At 38.5% G+C, this 25797-nt stretch overlaps 2 protein-coding genes across 6 annotated transcripts in view; one reads left to right on the top strand and one right to left on the bottom strand.

Moving 5' to 3' along the window:
* Positions 1–21834, top strand: part of RBMS3 (RNA binding motif single stranded interacting protein 3) — a 457623-nt gene extending 435789 nt beyond the window's left edge. For 2 of the 4 annotated variants that reach the window (XM_049799280.1, XM_049799279.1), the window contains exons 12-14: positions 9126–9206; positions 11751–11878; positions 15724–21834. In XM_049799280.1, coding sequence (XP_049655237.1) covers positions 9126–9206; positions 11751–11878; positions 15724–15730 — 216 coding nt within the window. In that variant the 3' untranslated portion in view covers positions 15731–21834. Of the gene's footprint in view, positions 1–9125; positions 9207–11750; positions 11883–15723 lie in introns of those variants that run through there. The other 2 variants (XM_049799282.1, XM_049799281.1) reach the window with 2 other exon arrangements.
* Positions 1–25797, bottom strand: part of AZI2 (5-azacytidine induced 2) — a 1028525-nt gene that overhangs the window by 819434 nt on the left and 183294 nt on the right. The window lies entirely within an intron of this gene.

Here is a 25797-nt window from a genome sequence, read left to right as displayed (position 1 = left end):
CTGAGGCATAAGGGCCCAGCATTTCCCAGAGGGAATGTGTTTCCCCCTGCCTAAGCCTGGACTTGCAAGTTCACCATAAATACAGGAAGGCCAGCTTTTAAGGCATCCCTAGTGCCACTGTTAGCTTCCAGCGTAAGCCCCAACAGGAACCACAGGCGATGTCTGCAAGGTATTTCGTGCACACTGAATTGGCAAGTTCTCCATGTCTAGATGCAGGGTACTTGTGGACAGCTGGTTTTTACGAAGTTTTGAGATGGTTTCTTTTCTTTTTTTTTAACATTCATTACAATTTACCAAATATTTTGGATTCTAGGGATTTTCTAGAGACAAAGGACTGAGCAATAGCATGCTTCAGCTGGTCTTAAGAATGTCCCAGGTGTACTTTGGTCATGTAATGCTATTATCTTACTACCTTACATCTGTCAGGCATGACTGTATTTTCATGTAGGAGGTGATGAAATTCCTCCTGTTTCTAGGGTAATTAGAAATACTAATATTCAGGTGACTTTTTGTGTGTTTCTACTGTGCTTTTCCTTGCTTTCATCTGCTGCATTCTTGGACAGTTGGCCCATGAGCTGTGCACTCTTATGTCTGGTCTGAAAGAGCAAATGAAAGGTGTATGTGATTGATGAGCAACTGTTATTTAACAAGTCTAAGTGGTTCTCCTGTTGTTTTAACAACAACTTCATCCATACAGTATGGACATTTGCACACAGTAGTCTGCTTCTCTTTAGACTCTTCAAATTCATGGAGATTTAATAGCCTCTGGAAGACATGTTTACCTCTAGAAAGCAATTATTTGTTCATATAAATGGATATGTTATTAATAATAGCTTAATCTGCTCGTGTTGAGAGTTTCACTGACACATTTATTTACTTACTTATGTTGAAAATATTAAAATGTACAGCTCAGTCTTCCTTCATCTTACTAGCAGCCATTCATCAGGGACTAATTGAAAGAATTGTATTCAGATGGAAATTCCTAAGAATTTCCAACTGAGGGGGTGCACAGAGTCTTTTTATGTCAGAAGAAGCAGTTGTAATTCTGCTGCGTCATCCCCTTATTCTTCAGGATACAGGATCTGAAAGAAGAATATAAATGTGACAGAATCTCAGTGATTACCGACCCTGGCTGACCAAGACTGATGCAGTATACTCTTTTGTTATGATATCATCACTATACCCTGGTTTTATACAGAGTGCTGCAAAAAGGACAGTCTGTAATAAATCATGCACTAACTCATGCTCAAAAACTTGCCCCAGAGATCTCATAATGTACATTCATAGAACAGGTTCACATGGGGTATTAGAAAAAATAAAAAATGCCCCTTTTGTAGAGAAATGGATAAGAAATGAAAAATTAAGAATTGGAAATACAAAAAAACCACGAGACTCTTGGTCTTTGTTTTAAGCATAAGAGTAGTCTTGCTCTCTTCCAAATGTACCCATCAGACCCATGGTATTATTAGAATTATGCAAAAAAAGCAGTTTTCACATCTTGAGGCAATTCATATATGCAGTCATACATGGAGAATCAATCTACATTTCTGTACAGCCTCCATTGATCCCTGCCTACAGTGGAGGCTTGGTCACGAGGAAGACAGGAGTGAAAATATCATGGGCCTAGGTACAGTGACATGTACTACAAGGATCATTGGCACCCTGAGGTCAAGTTCCACAGCTGTGTACAAACTGATAAACATAAGAAAAACTTATTATAAAGAAGTATTCCTATAAGAAGTTCCACATGCCTTTAATGAAAGATACAATCAAAACGGGGACTTAATTTTCACATCCTGATGGATTTTCCTCCGTTTTCTCCCTTTTCAGACATTGGTGAGATATCTGAAAGCAATTTGAGACTTTCACCAAGTTACTTTGTAATGCCAGCCTTTAGACTCTAAGAAGTGGTTAAAAGGAATGAGCCAGTTTTTTTATTTACCTGTTTCTATAGACATTCCTGGAGTGCCATTTGCATTAACTATACTTTTTACAAACAGGGGTTTTTGTATGCTAGTGAGAGCGTGGTGCACAGCTGTATGAGGTGATCTGACTGTTCTCACATTTGTTTACTCTAAATAGTTTTTATCTGATTAGTCCTGATAGCTCTGCTTTAGTAGCAGGCCTGAATTTCGAAATAAAAAAAGACCTGTTAGCTGTAGCGGGTTTAGCTCATCTGCAATGTTTCTTCTATACCTTTGTATTACTCTGATTTCCAAAGGTAGGGATTTTTGAAGGATGCTTAGAACTCCTGAAAAGAAAAGGAGATTAGTTTGTAAAGATAGTTCTTGGAGTTATTATTCTCTCTACCTTCATTTAACTTGCTCAGAGAATTAGGTAACATCTCATTAGGAAGGTTGAAAGGGAAGTGAGGTGTTCCTAAATACGTTTGTATTACTGAGCAGCAGGGAAGGAAGGTTAAATCTTGTAAAGATTTCTATTCTCTGCCTGAACAATGAGTGCAGTGGCCCCAGTGATGGGATTCCGTTGAATGACAGCGCTATTCTTGATAGGGCTATGGTAATTGTGTAGTAAAATAGCATTATATTATTATATTTTAGGCCAGGCTGATAATTATTATCAAAAATATTGTAATATATGTGAAAACTCCATATCTTTTATTCTCACATTCTTTAATTGGGAAAAACTAAGATTAATAACAGCTATTGAATAATTACAGGATTGAGCTGGAAAATGAGAATGCTTCTGGGTAGCAAAAGATATTTGACGTTTAAAGTAAAAACTGTGGTGGCTGGATATTGTATTTCATTGAACTGCCTCTGGCGCTGATGAACTAGATGGTGCTCTTCTCATCCTGAGTTCCTGTGTCTCCATGCCAGACTATGGGATAAGAGGACACAGCAAGACAATGTTCTTTTCTATTGGAGAACAGGGTATTTTCAAATGAGAAGGTGGAACCAGGGACAAAAAAGCAGCAGTTTTATTCTACATTTCATTAAGGTTGTAACCACTTCACAATGGTCGAAGAGAGATGCAATTTTTTTTTTTTGCAGGGAAAGAGATTTGAAAGTGGGAGGGCAGGTTTCCTTCATGGAAAAAAAAATAAAAATTATAAAAATAAATCCAGCCAACACTCTCATTTCCTTCAGTTTTCCAGCAATGCAAATGTTTTCACATAATTCTGTTAGTGATGCAGTGTCTAAACTTCTCAGATGGTTTTAAAAAATAAATAAATAAATCACAAATAAACCCTGGCATTAACTCTGAGAATCCTAAAAAGCTAAGTCATTATCACTGTGCTGTAGCTCATGCAGTGATAGGAAACCACAAATAGTCACTGAAGAGCAGGCTCTGGAATCCTTGCTCATTTAAGACGCATGGGTTAGCATTTACTCATATAAGATGTCCCATTTAATCTCCCTTCAGCAGGCTGCTGTGGTGTAAATGCTTACCAGTATACGCTGGTAGAAGACTTCTGCCATTTGGCTCTCACCTAGGCTCTGTGTCTTCTCAGGAGCATGGCGGTTGATGAAATAAGGAAAGCAATCTTTGGTTCTTGCAACAGATATACATTTATATAAAAACAAAGTGAAACACCAGAAAGCACCATTTACACATTGATTTTATAAAAGGCCTCTTCTTTAGCATTTATTCCTTGCTCATTGCCCCTTGTCCTTAGTCAGCCTACTAATTCTGAGTAAGTGTTCAAGGTTTCCAAATGTACTGCAAAATTATATGTTAATGTCTCATTTTGTAAATCCTTTCTGATTTTCTTTATGCCAGGAAACTTATTCAATGCTGATCAACTGTTGTCACTCTGTAAAATCTCAGAGAACTCACAGTGGCCAAGAGAGTTAACATATATCCAGTAGGTGCCTTCTAATCACAGCTGTGTTATTTTATAGGCAACTAGGCCAACTTTAGGGTGGATTCTTAAACTTTGTGTTAATGATGACGTTCAGTATTTAAACAGTGTGTAGCCAAAGTCTTCTGGTGGTGTAAATGAAATTGTTTGGTCTTGCAAGAGGCACTCGCTCTTTCAGGCACTTGTCTCAGCTGACATTCAGTAACTAATAGCTGGTGTAAGACGTGTTTGCTATGTATCTCAGCCGTTAGGCACTTGCCTGACTGCATTAACCTGAGCCCAGGAAAGGCAGGCCAGAAGCAGACTAGGGCAAATGAATAAATGGACAGTACCTGTGCCATATTCTCAATATAAAAGCTCCTGCAAATTCCCTGCAGGTCACTCAGCTCTGCCTTTGATGGGTGAAACGTGTTATCCTACTGCAACATGCTCCCTCACTCTGCTTGGTGCAGGCAGCTGCCTTCCTCCTGTTTTTTTCTCCCCAATGCCTTCCACCTTTATGGGTTTAGTGTTTGCTGCAGGCTTAACATGAGTCTTGCTGAAGCCAGGCTGGGTTACCTCACTGCTTACAGATCTGTAGGAACTGATGTTGCTCTCTGAATTAAACATGATCCTTCTCACAGTTTAATTTTGTCCCCTCAACCGACCTCCTCATTTGTTACCTCCTTTCATTTAACACTTTGTAGTCACGGAGGTTAATATCTGAAAGGAGAGCAGAGGTGTAAGTGTATATTGCTACTCTCTCATTTTCTAGCTACATATTTTTTCACATGCTTAAGCAGTTTCAAAAAAGGTAAAAACAAAAATCCCATTGGACAAGGTGTGAGTGGAATTGTTAATGTAGTGTGTAGGCTAAATTGGTGCCCTGATAAATGCAGTCTGAATTAAGCAGTCAGGCATTGTAAAGCATGCATTATATTATAATACTACACATCCTCAGTGCTGAGAACATGTATTCTGTATACTGTACGAAGAAAATAATAGTTTACAAGCAAATTAAGAGCATGGTGCCACCAGCAATGTCTCTTTTTTTTTTTTTCTGTAGTAGAAATTACCAGCTTTTAAAGGTTCAGAGTGCCAAAAAAAGCTCCCTTATACCTTCCAGATCCATCATCTCTGCCTGTAGAGTCACTATTCATTTTACTGTCAGAAATAAGCAGCTTCTGCTTTTAGACCCACAAAGCCTGTACAGTTGTACAAGAATGAACAGTGTTTTCTTCTGCCTTGCACATACTTTGTTGAATGGCCGATCACATTACAGCTCAAGAATCTTTAATCTTGATGGAAACATATGGCAAAGAAAGAATGGATTTGGATTTTTCAGATTCTCTCATTTCAGTGCTTGTAATACTAATATTTAGTGGAATTAGCTGGGTACTGCTAAGCTGAGCGTGTAAGTCATGCTGTCTCTCACATGTACATGTGGATAAGGAACTTTAGTGAGTGTGGTTCATGGAGAAAATAAATGTCAGTGATGATCTTCTGACAGAGATGTCTGTCTTTGCCATCTGCCTACTTCCAAGTTACATTAGTTTCCTTAGGTGGGAAGCCATGTGCAGACTATGTACATCTACAGGACCTGTGGTCCCCATGGAGTTGCATCACTACTGAGTCCCTCAGCTAAGAAATGTCCTTAGAGCAGAATCTTCATCCTGGGTGGTCCTAACCAGGGCAGATATAAAATGTCTAACTTTTCTTCTGAATCTCACAATTCTTTCTGAAGCTCTTTTCCACCTCCCAGCATGGGCAGCACTTACTCCAACACATCCAACGCACGCTGTTTTACAGAATAGCTAGGTAAGGTGTCTGGGGGATCCAGGGGGAGACATAGTCTCCAGTGGGCTCAGTGTGTGCTGAGTATGGAAGCTACTGAAAAGCAGTGTTCGGGAAGCTTTCTGCTAACAACCAACTGTGAATATCCATGACAAGATATTCAACTTTTGCATTATCCAATGCCATTGATGTTAAGTATTGACACGACATTGTGCCTTAGCACTATGTAATCTTCAATGTATTTATCCTGTGAGATCAGAGAGGTAGGATTATGTAGTTCATAAAGGAAAGAAATACATGCGAACTTGCTTGAGCTAATGTCAGTTATAACAAAAATTAATCTGTCCTCCTTTTTCATTATACTGTTAGTAAACTGAACTAAAGCAGCTTCTCAGCACTAGGCTTCCCATGGTGAAAATTGATCCAGCAGGGCAGACACTCCTGAATTCATGTGGTCTCAGCTGGGACTCCCTGTGCATGTGAGAGGACTTTAGATACTTAAGTCCAATTGTGTATCTCTGAGGACTAAGCCCTAGTTGTCTTATAGTTTTATAAAGTTTTTTACAGAAGCCTCAATGGATCCTTAAGTGAGAGTCTGGAGACTCACAGTCAGTTCCAAGCCCTGATAACTTGTTTAATTGTTGACCTGGTTGCTCTTGTCTGAAATGATGAGGGTATCTTTACATTCATAAAGATGAGTACATTAAATACGTTTGGATATGACACTGAAGGGCACAATGTGTGTACCTGTAATACAGACCAGACTGCTGCTGTGTGGTCAAGGCCCAGTAGTTAAGCAGTAGTACTCTGTAGGATTGATCCTTGGCTAACTTCTAGTAGCACCAAATTCTTTGCAACAAAAACTGTGACTTCATTTATGCCATTGGTGGAACTAATTTGGCTCACATCATTTGTTTCAATTGTAGAGCTCTAAATGATTTAACCAAAAAGTTGAACCACCATTATGGTGAACGTTTAGACAAGCAGAATATGTTACATACAGGGGAGAAGTCACATTCCTACAGTTCTTCAGGGAATCTGGAAAGTAACTAGACAGCTTTGGTCTCCAGCACTGTAAATCACCTGCTGTTTGGCTGAATTCAGTTAAAATTCTTGCAAAAAAAAAATTAACCTGGGAAAGTATGGGGAGGTGTGAGTGTCTGGAAAGACCAGGGCAAGCAAGGGTTAGCCTGGGCCACCAGTCACACTCAAGTCAACAGAACAGTTTCCCCTAGAGATTGTGTAGCAGTGAAGGAAGCAACATGAAGTACTCTGACAAGTAAGATCATGATCTGCCTCAAGAGGAAAACAGTAACAATAGAGCTAAGAAACTGCACGAGAGCGGCGCTTACAGAGTCAGCAAAAAAGGCACCAATTAATTCCCAATTTCAATTGTGCTACAGAACTCAATGCCAAAGGATTTTTTAAAAAGTGGAGTGGTCTGAATTAAAAGACAGTTGAATAATGTGATATTTGTGTATTAAAACTCATTTGTGTTTTTATGTAAGATAAGAGAATGGCAGACAACGGCGTCTTATAAGAGTCTGAGCATTGATCTTCTGCTGACTTCAGGGAAGAACTTGGAGGATGTCCAAGCTGAATAAAGCCACTTTATTCTTTAAATTAATGCTTTTAATTAAAATCTGTATATATTTGTCCAAGTGAAGCTAGCCTGCATAGGTGTTTAAAACCCTCGTAGGTCTTTGCAGAACTAGAAGAATGAGTGCTTCAGGTTAATGTTAAATATTGACACATTTAGAACAATGCTACCCAGCAGATGTCGTTCCAACATGTGACGGCAACATTACAAAGCAGAATGAATGAAGCGGAAGCAGCTCTGGAACACCCTGCTGTAACATTCTCATTAGCTCCTAATCCGTAAGGCAGGAGAATAGCCCAACTGTACTGAGTACAATAGGGATAGTTGGCCTAATGTCTTTGGTGGGTTAGCATTCATAAAAAAACTATTGAATTCAATTCTCTTTCTGAAGAACAAGAAAAAGGAGCTGCAGAAAAACATGGCCTGATACAGGCACACAGGCACTGGGGACAGTCCTGTCTCTTTGCTCAAGTTAAGGAAAACACTGTACATTTTAGCAAAAATATTGTCATGATTTTTAACACAATGCATTACTCATATTGCAAGTATACATTCTATGTCATGTATGTTCCTCACTGATTTTTTTTTCTATAGAAAACAATTTCATTTAAGTATTTTTTTTCTTCTACTTGAATGAAGACTTCAGAATTTAGCTGTGGGATTTTAAAATATGCCATTCTCATTCCCTAAGGCTTTCTCCAGCATTGCTGCAGACTCTGCACCCCACTATGCAATTTCATAATGCATGTTTGTGACAGGCATATCAAACCATCCAGTCAGTTTAGAATTGAGGTGAGAGAGTGCTTTAAATGTAAATTTTACTATAAACAGCAGAATAAAATCTTGCAAGCACTTCCTAGCTCTGCCAGGAAGCAAAGCTATATTTAACTCATTTTAAAATTCATCAAATACATTCTGGGCTGATTCAGATCTTCGGTGTGTCTTTGAAGATAACATGTAGTGGAAGTGTCACACAGTCAGTAGTTGTGGGATTGGGCACATTCTGAGATTCTTGTCAGTGAAGACATGCAGTTAGGACTGGATTGTAGAAAGAAAAGTACGTATAGATCTGACGACTTAATATGGATACTTTATTTGAAGGTTTGAACAATATCTGTTGCGTTCAGTTCAAGAGCTTTTTAAGAAGTGCTGTATATAAAGACACAAGTGCCATACCAATAGCAAAATGCACATGCATTCCTGAATTTTAAAAAAGATTGTCTTGTAGTGCTTGGGAGAGACAGGATTTTAAAGAAACTAACACAAAGTGTTGCTATAATAATAATTTGCAGAAGTTTCAAAATGCATAGAAAAGATCTCTGAATATTAAGCATAGGCCATGAGAATTAGCTAGGGATTTTGTGTACAAAAGGAGAAACTCCCAGATACATCTTCATCTTCCTTTATTTTTCCTGTCTTGTATTGCACCTCTCTGCAGCTTTGTATCCCTGTAAACTCAACTGCTGTTGTTGATAAGGTTAAATATAGACTGGAATAAACCTGTCAAATTTCATGCTTCATTTTTTGTATGTGTCATTAGATAAGATCAATAAGACTTCAAAAGATTGTTTAGACTGTTTTTGTATCCGTAACTACTATATATATGCTGCTATTGTGTCTCTACTGGTTTTTAAGTAAGTAGGAGTCTCTCAGTTTCAGAAACCATGTGAACAGCCTGAATCTATCAGCAAGATGTTTGCTATTGCATATATTCAGATATGACCTGACTTTGAAGTTCAAGATTATGATTTTTAATAGCTAGGTAAATCCTACCATTGCCTAAAATCCTTAATTAAAAGAAATAATAAGCTATACACTAACCAAAGAACTCTGAACAGGAAATTGAAACAGCGTCATGCTTCTAATATGGTTTTACGCATCTTGACTGTGGTTTTCTAATGTTCATTTGCCTTTGATTTGTTCTAGTACATGACTGCTGCTGCACCTATGCAAGGGACCTACATTCCCCAGTACACTCCTGTGCCTCCAACAGCTGTCCCTATTGAAGTAAGTTTATCTCCATCCATGAAAGTAGAGTGAAGGGGTAGCAGAACTCTTATCTATTATGCCTCTTTGCACCTGTTGTTTGAAAGGGGCCTGAAGTTACTTTATGGAATGGTGGCTGGAAGCTTCCAGCTTTTAAAATTAGGACTGCACATTTCTTTCTCTTTTTCTTTTCTTTCTCCTTGTTTTTTCTTCTCCTCACCACCACCACCCCCCTCTTTTTTTTTTTAATTATTTGCAAGGGCTCTTGTTTTGGTTGGTTTTGTTTTTTTTTTTTTTTGTATAGCAGGGCATGGAATAAAACATCAGTGATTATAACTATTTTTTCCCCATGTACTTGGGAGGGAGATGGGAAGAGGCAGGAAAACAAACCCAGCAGGCAGACCACGAACCCAAAAGAGATTCCAAGAAGAGAAGGTTGCAAGAGGGTTTGCTGTGGTCCTTAGCAAGTTTAGGTAATTGCTGAAACATTTAGCCACCAGAAAAAAGTGATTGAGCAATGGAAACCTTCCTCTTGTATATACAGACGTGGAGGATGCTGCACTGACTGAGTGCTTTTCATCCTTGAGGAAGGATTCGCTCCCTCCCTCCTTGGGGCTGAGTCATGCTGATGACAGTCTAATGAGTAAGTATTTACTCAACCCTGTAGACCACAAGCTGCCGGGAGAGCATCAGCTTGGCCTCCACTTCTGTGAAGCTTCATAAGGGCCACTGAGCACAGCAAGAAGAAGGAGCCTTGGCATCCTCTTACCTGTGTGCTTCCCCTTGGTGCTACCCTCATTTATTAATAACTTCTCCCCTACACTGGGGTAACGTAAGGAGTCCCAGGGTCTCTCTACTTCTGTCTTCGGCTATGTGGACTTTGGAGTTTGTGCTATTACTACTCTGTGCTTTGAGGATGCTGAGTTAGTGGTACTGTTGCCATGGCTCCACCAGCAGTCAAGTCTTCCTGGTTCTGCCAGTTCTTTGCAATTACTGAGATTCCCAAATGAGGTCCCACAGGAAAGGCTGCTACTGTTCTGTCATACTGAGCTGGTCATGTTTTAGTCTTTTTTTGCCTCAGGATAATTTTGCCCTAAACCTTGTTTGTTTACAAACAGGTCATGGGTGCCCCTATTCAATTACCATTCGTAGGTATTAAACTGGGCAGATACAAATCTGAATTAAAAGGAGATGGTGGGATGGAGGGTGGCTCATACAGCAGTACTGGCTGCATAGTGTGCTGACCAGTGTGAATAAGAAATTAAGTTAATTCTTCCTGAGCCCTCTTCCCCATCACCCACTGGTATATTCATGCCTGCTAAAGTGACATGATGCCATAATTATCTACTAGAATAATAAAAATATTATCTGAATATATAGCCTGTCTTTCTCCGATCCAGTGATGATGATTATTGTTAATGTTTATCTGTATTCATGTAGCATCATGAACCAGGACTCTACTATGCTAGATGCTTCACAAGTAGAGATCAAAAAATACAGTCTCTGCCCCAGAGAGCTTAAAATCTCAAGACGAGATGGACAAAAGCAGAAGGAAAAAGATAAGGAAGTAGACAGAAAAAGATAATACTGACAGTCTGTTAAGCAATAGATATGAAGCATTTCTGAAAAATGAAACTGGTATTTTTAACAGATAATTTCAAATAAGCTACCTGTTGTTTACACAGGACTCAAATAAAAACAAAGCAAGTGCTTTGTGCTCCCTCTTCTGGCTCTGTTGTGTGCAATACAGTAGTAAAGCATGTTCCCTGAAGAGACCTGCTAGTGTTACTCATGTGACCAACACAGCAAGCATGAAAGTAAAGGAAAGAAAATATAGCTTGCTTTGAAAGCGTACAAGAGCACTTAAAAATAATATTATTCAGACTGTCTAAATAGGATAAGAAATAGTGCATAATGTTAAATTCATACATATCTTTTCTGTGTTATCTTTTTTTGCAAACGTATAAATAAAACTTCATTGGAGCTTTGACTTAAAAGATAAAAGTCTTTAGTGTGAAGTAATTTTTTTTTTTTGAAGGGAAGCAGTGTGTAGAGGAGTACAGTGTTTTTCTCAGGCAGCTAAAATTCTGTTGAATGTGTGCTAAACCAGAGAGCAGTGGGCCTAGATTCTGCCTTTATCACACTGCAAATCAAACAAAATAAGTGTGAACTCGCTGTGAAGTTGGGGTAGGTAAGTGAAAATCAGAAGAGCCATACATATGTTGTAAAAAAGACAAAAGGTAAAATCCAGACTTCACTGAAGTCAGAAGTTTTGCCTCTGGCTTTGAATGGGCAGGGAACTACCCTCAAAGGTAGAGGTGTTTTCCACTGCAGCCTGTGAAAGCAAAGTACTACAGGAGCTGGTATGCTAAGGAAGCTTCTTGTTGCTGGATTAGCTCTCTAAAACTGATGGAGTTTGTTGTGTTAGCATGTGGTTCTGCTATCTCAAACTCTCTTGACCTCTAGAGAAATACAGGAATGGTGAGCTGGTGCTGAGCTCTTTTATATAATTCACTGCAGTGAGTAAAATTAGTAATTTTTTCATGTTCTCATTTGATTCCCTAGGGTGTTGTTGCTGATACTTCTCCACAGACAGTAGCATCTTCATCACAGGAAGCCAGTGGTCAACAGCAACAGATGACAGTGGAAACATCCAGTGAACATGCGCCTGCATATTCTTACCAACAGTCTAAGTAAGTAGGCATACATTTTGTAACCAGAAGATTTTGTTTCTTGATTATAGCAGGCCAAATTCTACTCCCCATTTCAGCAATATGAATTCTGAGTAGCTTCATTAAGTTCAGATGAATTCTGGATATATAGCAGTGTAATTAGCAAAAGGTTTTAGCTGATGGCCTCACCTTTGCAAAATGTCCTTGAGTTCATGCCTGCAAAGATATGATCTCTAACTGTCTGCTGCTTTTGTGGACTCGGAAGGATCTCAACAACTGTGTTAACAATCATCACGCTAGGCTAAAGGCTCATCTGGCATCAGAGGTTAAAAAGAGGGCTTAAATTTTGCAGTGGTGAAAGTATTGGCAGAGTACACATGGCTTCTTCCTGAAATTGTAGCTAATGAAGCACTATAAATTGCCCCAAGTTGGTATTTGTAACTATGTAAAACTGGTGCCATGCACACACTGAGTGGGCAGGAACTGGAAATGGAAGAAGGGATAAGAAAGGGATGGAGAGAAGCACTGCTCTGTCTTTCACCTGTCCTCTGCTCCCTTTCTTTGCTTCCTATGGAATACCTTGGAAAATTCAATATTTATACACTGACAGCTGGATCTAGAACTCCTAAAGAGTCCCTTCATCTTCACAATAGTCCTCAAAACATTCCTCTCTGTGACATTAAAACTAGTTCTCACAAAGGGAAAGTTACTTAGTGACAGGGTACTCATTGGGACTGATCAATGTTGGACAGATTCTAGGAAGGAGCCCAAACCCAATGCTTTATTAATACATGTGTATTGAACACCCACATCACTGTGAAAAGAGAATTACACATTTTTTATCTTGGGGAAGTAAGCAAACAAATAGCCAGACAAGAAATATGTTAGATATGTCAGTCAATGCATGATGACATAGTAGTTATAGAGGCATAAGATACATGCTGGTGTAGGAAAGATTAGAATTATACCAATCTGTCAATTGCTATACTTCATCTTTGACCTCTGTAAGTGGAAAATATCTAACATATGAGTAACAAATGGTTTCAGATCACACAATGTCCCTTTTTGACCACCATAAAATGTAAGACCTCACTATTTATTACATCATGCCAATATTTGTCTATATGTACATATTACAAAAGCAATTGATCACAAGCTTTTTGTTGATGCACCCAACTGGAGCCACAGTCTATGCATGTGTATCCCTTCTAGGTATCAGTTTCTCTAGTACCTGTAAATAAATGATGGCAAAATACTTACAGAATATAATGGGCAAAGAGAGAAATATATGTGAACATCCCATCCCGTTGGCTTGTTTTGATGACTCTGTTCTGTAGGGGTTTGATCTGACGATTTCTGTGTTCCAGTTCCCTTTCGCTTAAGTCTCAACGCAGAAGGACTTAGGCTCAGAAACACTCATAAAGTAGCTGTGATCAGCGGATTCTGGCATTTTTCCCATATAGGAGGAAACTACATTGCAATTCTTTATTGAAATTGGTGCTGTGTTTCTTGCCAGTGTGGTGAATTCCCACCTTCTCTGAGAATGAGATCCCTCATCTTTCCTTGTCAGCTACTGCCTTTTTGCAATGATGGATACACTTCTAATGGCAATGGCATTTATATTCAGAGGAATTGCTTTCTTTTTTAATCACACTGGCAGATCCACTATGGATTTTTTATTATGATTATTTTCAGTATTTTTTTCTGAAATGTGCCCTCTATTTATATCTGCCAGTTGTGGACAGAAATGCAAAGTTTGGGAAGCTGTAGAAACAAAGCAAAATATACACAGTCTCTGTCTTAAAAAAAGAACTTCTGCCGGAATATCTCAGTAACCTTTAATATAAAACCAAGTGAAGTTATTTTGTAATTAAAATATAGTTTTATTAATCTGCTCTTCAAAGGGCACATTTATTAATAGCAAGCATCATGCCCAATATACAACAGCTGTTTTCAAAGCAAGATGAGAGGAAGTAATTAACATGACCAGACAATGATTTTGTCAGATATAGGCAAAGGCAGACACTATAAAATTGTTTCATCGGAGCTGACCAGTCAGGAGAAAAGTTATAAGAGTAAATTCATTATATTTCTTTTCCTTGCAACAGTCATGAAATTGCAGGCAACAAAGGAGAGGCAATGTACTCAGAATGAACTGGGTGGTATAAGGACTGTACTCTCTTTGTAAGTAAAAATAAACCACAAGACTTAAAATTTGAGTTCCACTTTTTAAATCAGCATACATGTTCTTTATTTAATATTCTGGCTGCTGTACTTGAGGATCCCACCTCTAGATGTTCAGAAATGATAACTTCATGTCAAAACCTGGCTACCTATTGTGTAGCAATATAGGAGAAACAGCCCTTGGTTTCTGAGCAGAGGACTCAACTCTACGAGGAAATCACCTTAATTATTTTAGACCCAAACTCCCTTTTTTCCTTGTAAATCTTTAATTTTGCACATAAAAGTATGAATTTTATGAAGTGCAGATAAATGGAGATCCTTCCCCGTGAAAAGCGTAGTCTGTTACCTCTAAGCAAAACTCTGCTGGACAACATACTCTTATTTTAAATGTGGAAAGAATTACATTTTTCTGGAGCCTTTTGTGGGCAAACTCAATGCCAGGTTAGATTAGAGAGTGTGTGCTGTGACCCTTCGGTGGAATTGGTCTTTCATACATATGGTGGCCACTTGAGCCAGAGGGGCAGTAAAACTGAACAAGGTGAGCATTCAGCTACCAGAAGTTATGCATAGAAAAACCTAAGAAAATAATTAATTCTTGCTTTCCACATAAATCTGTTGTTACATTCAAAATATTAATTTTCAGGCTTCATGCAATGAAAAAGTCGTTAGGTAAATTTAATACTTAAAATTGCAGTTTGTTTTATGTTTACCATCCCAGAGAAATAGTTTTGTGGTAAATGTTATGTCATCAACATTCTTCACAATTTAACTCCTAATATTAAAATTAATTTTAAACTAAGCAAGGCACATGCATTAATGCTTGCAAAAGGAAAGGTGCTGGATATTCTTGTGTTGAACTTCATCTGGAAAAGGATTTTTTCCATGCAAGTTTTGAGGACTGTAGGAAAAGTAATAGCTAACGCTTACTGATAGACCTAGACATGAAAACAGCATTTTTATGTAGGTTCTGCATCTCCCCAAAGATCTCATATAGTCTTGCTAAGGTAAGTTTGATGTAACATATCTTTAAATGACATGAAACCTCAAAAACACAAAATGAGAGTTATCTTCTCTAAGAAAAAGGTTGATAGTTTAGCTTATCCTCTGTGCTAAATGTAAAAAGATTTGACACTATATGATCCAAAATTATATTTTTCGAATTAATACTATCTTGAATGTTTCTACTAAGTTAGCCATAACTGGCTCATTAAGCAGACTGCTCCACAGTCTAACTGTTCTTGCCGTCAGAAAATGTGTTGGTTTTAGCAAATTGGATGTATCTTTTTATTGCAATTTTATCCTTAGTTTTATTATTAGTATCCAAAATAAAGAGTACCACTTATTATTATGAAAATATTCGCTCTCTTATGGTATTGTTCTTGAAATATTTACAAAGTGTTAAGCCACGTATTCATCTCATTTCAGTGTAGGTAGACTGCCCATTAAGCATAGCATTAACAAGAGTAAATTCATCTGCTTAGGATGTGTTAACATCCCAAAAGCAAGAGTTCCCTATTTCTGCCTGACTATTTTCAGCTTAGTGGTGGTATCATATTTAAACAGCTGCAAATTTAGTTTAGCTTGGATAACTTTTAAAGGGAATTGGGTGGAAAAAAAAGGAGAGGAGCCTATTTCAAAGTTGTTTTGACTTAATGACCACTTTAATTCAATTGTTTTTACAGACAATAAACAGGACTGAAGAATGTCGGTCTGAAATCTTTGCCTTGAATGGAGAAACTTCACTGAACAAGAAGTTGGCTTCCAGTTTGCACAGGCGTCAAATGAATGCTTTTTTTTCCTACCTTTCCCAATGAAAACAAAACAATGTTTTTATGTGCTGTGCAAATGGTTCCATCATGTAGTCTGACAATTTTATTTTTGCTATTTTTTTTTTTTTTTTTTTAAATAAAGGAAAAACCCAGAGGAAAAACACTGGGTTGACATTTCATCTGGATGAACATTTGAATTCAGAATTTACCTGGAGGTGTAGCTAGATTTATTTTTTTTTTAACAGAAAAACTGATGATGTCAAGAGGGAGCAAGTTGCGATGAAAACCAATTGTCTTCCTCAAAAATTAAGCTACTCTTTTTCTCTCATTTTATTTTTCTTCTTGTTTTAAATCTAGAGTGTTTTTTGTGTTTTTTTGTTGTTGGTTTTTTTTTTTTTTTTTTTTTTTAAGAAACGTTTAGGTAAGGTTTATCTTGAATCTTAATTGCCTTAATTTTAAGGACGTCAAAGGCTCTCAAGGCAAGCTGTCAACGTCTTGTTAGAAAACCCGAGAATGAATTGAAACTGCTCACACCGGTGCCGGTGCAGAAGTTTAATAGACTGAGTTTTTGGGGTGAACAAAAAATAAACTGTACAGTTTAAAAGAAAATGATTTTCTTCTTTTGAAGAAAAATTGATGATAAAGGAACTGTGGCAACTGAAAAGATTGGAAAAATGCTGGGACTTTTATGAACTTTGTCTTAAGTGTTGACAGAAAAAAATTCTAGAAGGCTAAAGCATTTTACAGTAAAGTTATTGAATTGAGAAAAAAAACTTGCTGCATTATAGAGAATGCAGGGTTTTTTTCTTGCAGAATGCAGATTTTTTTATTTACAAAGCGTGATCGCTAGCAAAAGCATTAGTGCTTTTTATCTGCAGTCTTTTTTATGAGCTTTAAGAAGTTTTTAGTCTGCTTTGCTTGTCACATTGCAAAAACCTAGCTTAAGAGCATTAAAAAAAACTTAAGTAGATAGGAGCTTATGGTCAAAAAAGTGCAAAAAAAGCAATAGATAGAAGAAATTGTTGACAATTTCTGTAGTCTTTCCTAGTTGTGAACAAATGCAGCCTATGGATGGCCTATTTTATACCAAAGATGAAGTGACACCCTAACGCAGTCCAGAAGATAGAGGTTTTTTTCTTTTTTTATCTTTATTTGACCTACATGGCCGGACCAGTTCTTACTTTCTTGTTTGTTTAAACTATCTTCCACTGGTGTTTTACATACTGCATACGTTTATAGTGGAAATTTCGGAATAGTTGGTGTTAGAAGCTTGTTGATGGTATGCTTTGGAGAACATCCCAAAGCAAGAGGGAGTGGGCTACCAACTAATCTGTCCAGGTGGACTTTAATTTTGATGAGTTTTTCTGTTAAATTGCCTGATCTTTGGTATTTCTACTGAAACAACAGTCTTCCTTCTGAATTCCAACATACCGCAGATTCATTTCTTCACCTCAGTCTTTGTCATCGTCCAGCATGCATAGCCACCTTAATTCTGCATTTGTTTTTCAGTGACGCATTTGAATTGCCAGATAGATGCAAAAGAAAGCAAACTTGATCTTTGTTCTCATTTTAGCTCTCCCATACAAGCAGAAATGTTGAAAATGACTTAGTATTGTCATGCAGGCAGGAAGTCAATAATTATTCTTCTCTGCTATGATCTCTGTTGTCTTAATATGTGGGCTGACAATCACTAATTAGTATGATTAGGCAAAAAAAGGACACTAACTAAATTGAATCCACTGAAACCTGTTTTAGGAATAACAGTTATTTTCCATGGAGAAATCTTGATTATGGCCCTTACTTTTTCCAAACAAACAAACAAAAAAGGTAAGAAGCAAGTCAAAAGATGATTTTTTTCCTTAAGGAGGCAGAAGAGAAGCAGCATTTAAATATATACATACACATAGATCTATATGTAAAAATTAAACCAAACATTTTTAAACTTTTCTCCATCCAGAAGAGAGGGGAAGCTTCATCACATTTATTGTAGTGCATTAGAGACAGGGTATCCATTAAAAGTAATGAAATTAAAACACATATATTGGATCAATCCGATTCAGCTGCCCAATTCTAAAAAGAGACCTGTGTTTCCCTAACCTGACTTTTCTGGGGAAAAGAACACAATTATTTTTTTAAATTGATAAAACAAGATCATATTTTTTAACATAGTGTGGGGGGGAGGGGTTTCCCAAGTAAATGGCTGCTAAATATGCAACATAGAAAAGAGAGAAATGGGAGTTCACATGGTTCTTCACCATAGGAAGAGGGCCTGATTTTCAGAAGTGGTAAAACTTCTTTCTCCAGAGTAGTTGTTGATATTCAACACTTCTGAAAACCAGATGATGCCAAAGTAAAAGAAGAACAACATCCACAACATGTTTTTGATTCAGAAGAAAAAAGAAAAAAAAAAAAAGAAAAAAAAAGAAAAATCTGTTTCACATGCTGTCTCATTACTTGTTGCTTTTTGAGAGTGGAACTTGAATTTTGTCCTTAGATAAAGGCTCCCTCTTTCTTTGGAGGGCATATGGAGGAAAAAAAATCGAGCTAGCCTTATATTCTTCCTTTCTACACATACTCTCTTTCTGTCTGTCTCTGAATTCTTTGTACAAATAGAGATAACCCCGGGCACAAGTGAGTTAAATATTAAATAAACACATTTGTTTCTGTGTTCATTCTAATGTGACACACAAAAAGTCTCATTTACTATCAACAATGAGGCTACAAGGTAGCTACCATGTGGCTGATGAATATGCTGAGGTACCTTCTTGTTTCTATTCAGAACTCTGCTGCTTTATTTATACATTCAGAAACATTTTTCTTATTTTTTTCAGCAAACAGAGTTAAACAATCTCAGTGTTTTTTTATTAAGCCAGGCAGGCAACGTGATACCACGATGCCTGTCACTTTAAAGTGTTTCAAGTGCATTCTGTATTAGAGTTGTTCCTTTTTTTTTCCATGCCATAATGTTCAACAGTGGTTGAAATGAAAAGAAACAAAGCAAAGTAGAGGAAGAAGAGAAAATGGATCCCTTAAATACAATTGATCATCTTATTGATCCCAAAAAAAGCAGTGAACCGGTACTTGACAGTCCATGAGTATAAACAATGTGACCCTTGAGTATAAATAGTCATAGATCATAAGGTAAGAAAAAAACTTATTTGGAACGTACAAAATGTTCAGAAACTTAAAAGTAAAAGTTAAAGATGAGGTAAAAGAGAACAGTGGAAGAGCAACACACTTGCTGCATGGGTGTTGTCATAGAACAGGAGTACTTGGTGGCCTCTGCAATCTAAAACTTATTTTCTTTATGTTCTGACTCATAAGAATTTTTGGAAGGTTTATTGTTATTATTATCTGTTTGAGTTTCTGTTTTCCTTTTTTTTTTCTTTTTTGAAGACCTGAATTTGTAAAGTCAATATCTATGTCTGTCTTACAAATTTAGCTTTAAATATCAGGAGGGTTCCTGAAAGGTTGCAGAAACAACTCTAGAAGTCTAAGGCAATGGTGCCTGGCCCAGAGGCCTAGAAGTAACATCAAATCCATAAGCTGAACTACGTATGTACTTTCCATCACACCTGAATTCTTGTAAATAGTCAAATCTGGATGTTCAGGTTTGGTATTTTTGTTTTTACCTTAAAAAATAAATACAGAAGGGGTGTCAGAAAAATATGAATTATGGCTAGAAAATTCTGAATACCTGGGCTCGTCACTTAACATTGGGGGAAAAAAACTATACAGTGGACCTGAAGAGAATATTATATTTGCAGGTGTTGACCCAAATGTAGATCAGGGCACTGAACAGTCTCACTGTTCCCAGTGAGATTGCTGAGGGACTCTTCTTCCTATCTGGCTCTACTGCTGGTTTTGTAAGCACTTTTCACCTGTGACAGTCAGGCCTCAAATTGTGAATGTCCTCTTATTGCCTTCCAGTGAAACAGACTCTTGAAATGTCCTTAGCTTATGCTTACTTGTATAGTTCTGTTTACCAAGAGACTGCCTTGGTTGTGTTGGTCAAGAAATCCACTGTAAAGCAGAATAAGGCATATTTGAGAGCAATTGCATCATGTGGTATCATCTTCTGCTATGGATGCATGCCCAACTGTGGAAGATTAAGGCTGGTGATTAGAGAAGCGAGGGCTTAAACTTTCAATGGGCAATGGGCTGAAGCATTCAAATGGATTTTTACTCAAGTAAAAATCAAATGAAGGGTATTATTTATGTATGTATGTGTACCAAAACTCAGCAAATTTGAGGAAGTCTGCATTGTAATAAAGTTTATTTTTAATATGTCATAGTATTTGGATCTATATTATGTTGTTTATGGTACTGAAGGATGAGACTGATACTAAGTGTTTAACAAATCACCATGCTTCATGATTTTAAGCTTGATGGTGCTCCTCATGCCACTTCATTTTAATGCTGAGGTTGACATGAGCAAAACAGGTTTAGGCAGACTCACTGAACTCCACCTATAGCAAGAGTCATGCTAAAGAGTGATAATGTGCTTAAAGTAATGAATCAATCCATTTTTAGTGATGAGACCAAATGTGGTAGTTGAAGATAGTAATGTTTGATACACACATGGTCAACATTTCCTTTCAAAACTTTATTTAACATGAAATTGGTCTGGATATAAAAGAAGTGCCCTAGGGTAAGGGATTTTCCTGGTCTTTCTCGGTAGTCCACACGAACTAAGAAAACAGTCAAGGTGTGATGGAAATGCAAAACAGAAAACAACAAAAATGCTGACATTTGGTGTATTACTCTTTTCTGTTTAATGACAATTGACTCTAGTAATGAAGATTCCTTTCATTTCTAATACGCATACACACAATCATGCACGCATACTTTCTCAGAAGTAGGGCTGAGTGAGCAGCAGACTCCTCCTCTCCCTCAGTGGAACAGATTTCCAGAATCTCAGCAAACAGCAAAGATGCAGTGTAAAGAGAGTTATTTTCCCCTCAAAAAGAGCACCAACTTTTTCTATATTGCTCCTGTCACCCAAATAGGCTAGAGCACTGTATGTACTGCAGAGATTTATTCACCTTTGTGCCTCAAAGCAGGCAGGAGACACTTTCTTCTCCCCTTTATAAACATGCTCTTTGTTAAAATTAAACAGAAAATTATGAGAGAAAAGCTGTAAAAAAAAAAAAAAAATCCCAGTGTTGGTTTAGCTTTCCATGATAAGAAACATTCTTGTGTTTACTTCAGTTGTTCAGTTCAGTTCTTAATTCCCCAACAGTGACAGCTGAGTTCTCTCACCTTAGTAAAAAATGTGTAATGAAGTGAAAAATGTCAGCCTTTGACAGGTTCACAAATCCATTTTTCCTTGTAGGGCCAAAGCCTGCAAGGTGTAAGCACCTTCCAAGATCTGGATCTGTTGTATATGCCCAACATTAATTTTCTGCCTTTAAGTGTCTTTTTCTTGGATAATAATTTCTTAATTTGGTGAAATTTACACTCAGTTATATTTTTAAAAGCCCAAAAATACAGCCTAGAGAAGAGAACATGATTTTATGTAACTAAAGTATTATTAAATATGCTGTATTCCAGAGTGGAAGAAAATTCTACTGTCTTTTAGAGGCAAAACAATTTTATGTAAAATCAGAAAACGTACAGAATTCATATAGGAATTTTTGATTGTTTTCCTTTTTAAAGGAGAATGAACAGATTCTGTCTGTAAGAAAAATCAAAGCAGCTTTGAACGCAGATGAACTTCCTATCAAGAAAACGTGCTTCACACAAAAGGGACAGAGGTTCTTTAAAGTCCTTACAGACCTCACTGTAGCAAAAATGTAGAATACAGAACCTCTGTGATACATTAAATTATGAATTTTATTTATATGGGCATCTGTGTGCTGATGTCTCCGAATGTCTTTGAAAGATCTGTACTGCTATGATTTTATTTTTTTTTATGTTTTCCATTTGTACCACAATCCTAAATAGCTGCCATTTTCCCACTCCTGGGGCTTTCTGTAGATCAGTGGATGTTAGGTTTAAACTTCTGTTTTCTTTGATGAAGCTTTCAATAAAAAAAATAAAGAAAGAAAAGAGCTGGGTGACTGTGTTCTTGTGGCATCTTTCTGCAGAGGCTTCCCGAGGCCGTGGCTCTTGTGCTGAGCACAGAGGGAGTGGAGAGGCTTTGCAGCAAAGTCTGCCTCCTCTGCGTCTTCACCAAATGGAAGGAGAGAATCGGAGAGACAGGACAGCTCTGTTGCCCTGTCAGCAGCACAACCACCCCCGTGTTAGGAGGTGAAATACAGGAGAAAGTTTTTCTCATACCAAGACTGAGTGTTTAATGCTAACAGATATCTGCCGTCCAGGCTTTCAGCTGTACACCTGCTAGAAGAACATTGCCTCTGTTTCTGAGGCTTATTTTAAATAGTGACTTCAGGGCAAAAGTTGCCACATAGAAGACAGTAAATCTTTATTTACAGAATAAGTACAGCCCAAGTGGTGGTAGTACAAGCCATACTTCATCTTGAAAGGGAACTGGAAAGTAAGTTGCCTCCTCAGCCACATCTCACGGGGAACAAGGAGACTATTTGGCACACTCCCCCATGGCTGCTTCAGTCAGCAGCTCTCCTGTTGCCATGTGCATTTCTTTCCATGAGGGCCATTTCTGTGATGCAGGCAAGGGTGGGCTGGAAGTGTCCAGTAACTCTCCTCCCCAGCCAAGGAGCTTTATTCACAGGTTGGAAATCATTGAGTGCTCCTTTTTACCTACCGGGAATATGGCTGTCTCCTTCGGCACTAAACATGTTTTGTGGGCTTGCCTGCATGCTTTCTTTTTCATTCTTTCTGCCCAATGAAATGTCCATGGGTGAGCTTCTCAATCCCTTCAGCCTAATCAGGAAAGCCCAAAGAAACCTTTAGAAGACTGAGGGAGGGGGAAGCATCTGAGAGGGTATTTTTCAACTGCACCTATGCAGAAATGTCCATTGCTGCTGGCCATGATGATGGTGAGAAGGAGGAAGGCAGGAGGCTGAAGCTACAGCCTGCCTGGCACTCTGAGTGGTAGCTGAGGAGCCTGGGGAGAACAGCAGAAGGTGGGACACTTTGTCCCACCAACACAGGTGTTGCCAAGGTGGTTTATAGCTGCTGCTCTGGCATCAGGTTCAGCTTTGTCACTTCCAGGATTGCTCCATTTCCAACATCATTTGCCTTTGAATTCTACTAACGGGGATATCCCTAACAATTGTGGTGCTAGTGGTTTTGGTTTTATTGGCTGTCCGTGTGCATACAGAACCAGGCTAAGGGGGGGATTGCATCATCTTCCACAGAAGTACAGGTAAGAAGGCTTTCTCGCCTCATCCTCTCGGTCCCACCGTCATTGTTAAAAAAAAAAAGTTAATTGGTAAATGATATGATCGTGTTTAACACTAAGTCCGCTATCTGTACTATAGAATTAAAATAACGAGGACAAATGGGCCTTTGTAATGTGTGATGTATGTTGCTTCCAGATGGAGACAGTTGTGTTTATCAGTAGTCTGCATCTGGAATGGAAGTCCATGACTTCCATGTGGAGAAAGCCATGTGCTCTGATTGTCACTCCCCGAGCTTTCAGGCAGAGGGGGAGAAAAAACCAAAACAACAGCTGGTGTAGAATAAACTGAGGATAATTCCACACTTACTAGGTTTAAATACATGTTATTTGTATTATTTTGAGTGACCAGAGACTGCAAATGAAGAGCAAGGTCTCAATGTGCCGGTAACGATCAGCAAACACAGAAGCAAAGGTTCAGGAGCAGACAGGACTGCAGCAGAAGTTACTGAAAGTGGCAAACGAACCAAGATACAAACCTAAGTGTCTGACTGTCGGTAAACTTGCTGTAGCTCTTCTCTGTGCCTCAGCTCCTTGTCCCATTCTTGTCAGTCTGGTCTTCAGGAGAAGTCTATGCTATGCAAAAGTCTCCATTTGACTTAGTGGAGCACAAACCACAGTGATAATTAACGGCCAGCAGAAGTGATCCTGAGGCTGCACACAACAGGATAATTTTGCCAGGCAAATAGCAAGCCTGACTTGTTGGGAGCCTGCTGCCCAGCACATCCAGACAGGCAGGCTGCAACAGCCCACTGCTGCATGCAAGGCAGTCATGTTGAGGGGAAGCAGGCAGGAGATGTGCAGCTCTCCACTTAAGCCCTCCCAGAGCTTGTCAGTTCAGGGGAACACAGACATGGTCAGCAAGGTTTGTTTACCCATTACAATGTTCCTGAAAAAATCCACTTTGGGGGAAAGATGCTGTGACCAAGCCACTTCCTTCCTGTAAAAATTTGTACATATAAACCTCTGCCAAAGGCATGCTCACTTTTATCTGCTTGCTTTGCACTGGTACATCACTGAACTTATTTGGAGGGACATAAATGATAACTAAATAACCTACTGGATATGTGCACCACTTTAAGTGGAGGAACTGAAAGTTGATATAGTTAAAATGCTGTAGTTGTTTTTTTAAAGTTGAACGGGCTTGCGCTTATAGTGTAGCTAGCTGAGGGCCCTAAGCTCCACTGCATTGAAATACTGCTGAAAAATAGAAGCATCTGAGAAAAAGATAGAAAGCATGATTTACACCTATTATTTGACTTATTTTGCCATTTGTTACCATTCAATATATTTTCTGTCTTGCGTGGAATTCAGCCGTTGATACACAGCCAACTGAAAATTGGGCAAGCTCCTTGAACACCATTCCTGTGGGATCTAATCCCACATTTTTCCCTAAGAGATCATTTCCTCCTTATTAACAGTTGTGTTACACCAGACAGCAGCCCACTAGGATGCTCTTTTCCTCAGGCAGAGCAACTTCTACCCAGTGCCAATCTCATATGAAATACTCTGTAATGGAACTCAGGGTCCTCTGAGCTTTCCACACATGATCTGATTATTTTCTAGTTAATCTTGGTGACATGCAAAGGAGATGCTTAGCCACCATTGAATGCCGCCTTAGTACAGAGGAGGAGGCAGAAGCAGAGGAGTAGACAGATCTCATCAGTTGATACCAAGACACAGCAATCATCAGCTAGAGAAAAGAAAGGAAGAAGCTGTTTGTCTGAGGAAAGGAAAGCAATAGAGAAATTGGAATTCTTTAAAACTTCCCTCACTCTCTCTTTCTCTTGCTTGGAGGCATGCACAGCCAGCCAACAGAATTAAAATTGTGTATGTGCATTCTCAGGTACAGTATGCGGCCATTGGCATAGCTAAACATACGTGTGTCTTCCTGTTCATATCCACTTGAACACTCACCTGAGCCTTAACATCCACTGCACAGTGAACAGGCTAAGCCAGCCATCCGGGGAAGTGAAGATCTGATCCAATGCTTCCTTTCTGCATTTGTGCTGCAAGTTCCAGCAGTGAACCGTCGCCAGTGAACAAGCACCCCAACAGTCTGGCTTTCTTGCTGTAGAGGTGAGTCTTCGAGAGGCCCAGAAGGTTGCCACTTAAAAAAAAATAAATATATATTCATTTTTGCAGTGTCTCTTCCCTGTTTCTCAACTGTGTCTCTTCGGTATTATGTCCTGTGCATGCTTCCAAATAAGCAAATAAATATTTGTTAGAGTAATACACAGAGGCCCCAGCCTCCACTGGGTACTGTGCAAACACAGAAAAAAGAGACATTCTGCTAGGCTTATGAGGTGAAGGAAAAATGATCCGCTTAATCCATTAAGTGATTCATATTTCTGCTAGGCCCTCAGACACAGCTGAGTACAGTGGGCTTCAGCATTACTGGTTACTTTTCACAGCAATAGCTGGCTATAGCACAGAGTTCGAGGACTGCTTTCCGAAATCCATTTCCCTTTTCACATATTGATTGTACTGAGGGCTTTGGGATGTAAACAGCTGTTTGCAGATGACAGGTTTTGGAGAATATCCAATTCTTTTTTTTCCAGAAGAAAACATGCTCAGAAGAAACATCTACTGCTGTTTAGAAAAATATAGTTACCCAGTAGTTTCAGTTGGTGAAAGCGCTGCCACCAAAATCATCTTGAGAT

This window comes from Accipiter gentilis, chromosome 4, assembly GCF_929443795.1.
Source record: "Accipiter gentilis chromosome 4, bAccGen1.1, whole genome shotgun sequence".
NCBI lineage: Eukaryota > Metazoa > Chordata > Aves > Accipitriformes > Accipitridae > Astur > Astur gentilis.
This window is presented reverse-complemented; position numbering and strand designations above follow the sequence as displayed.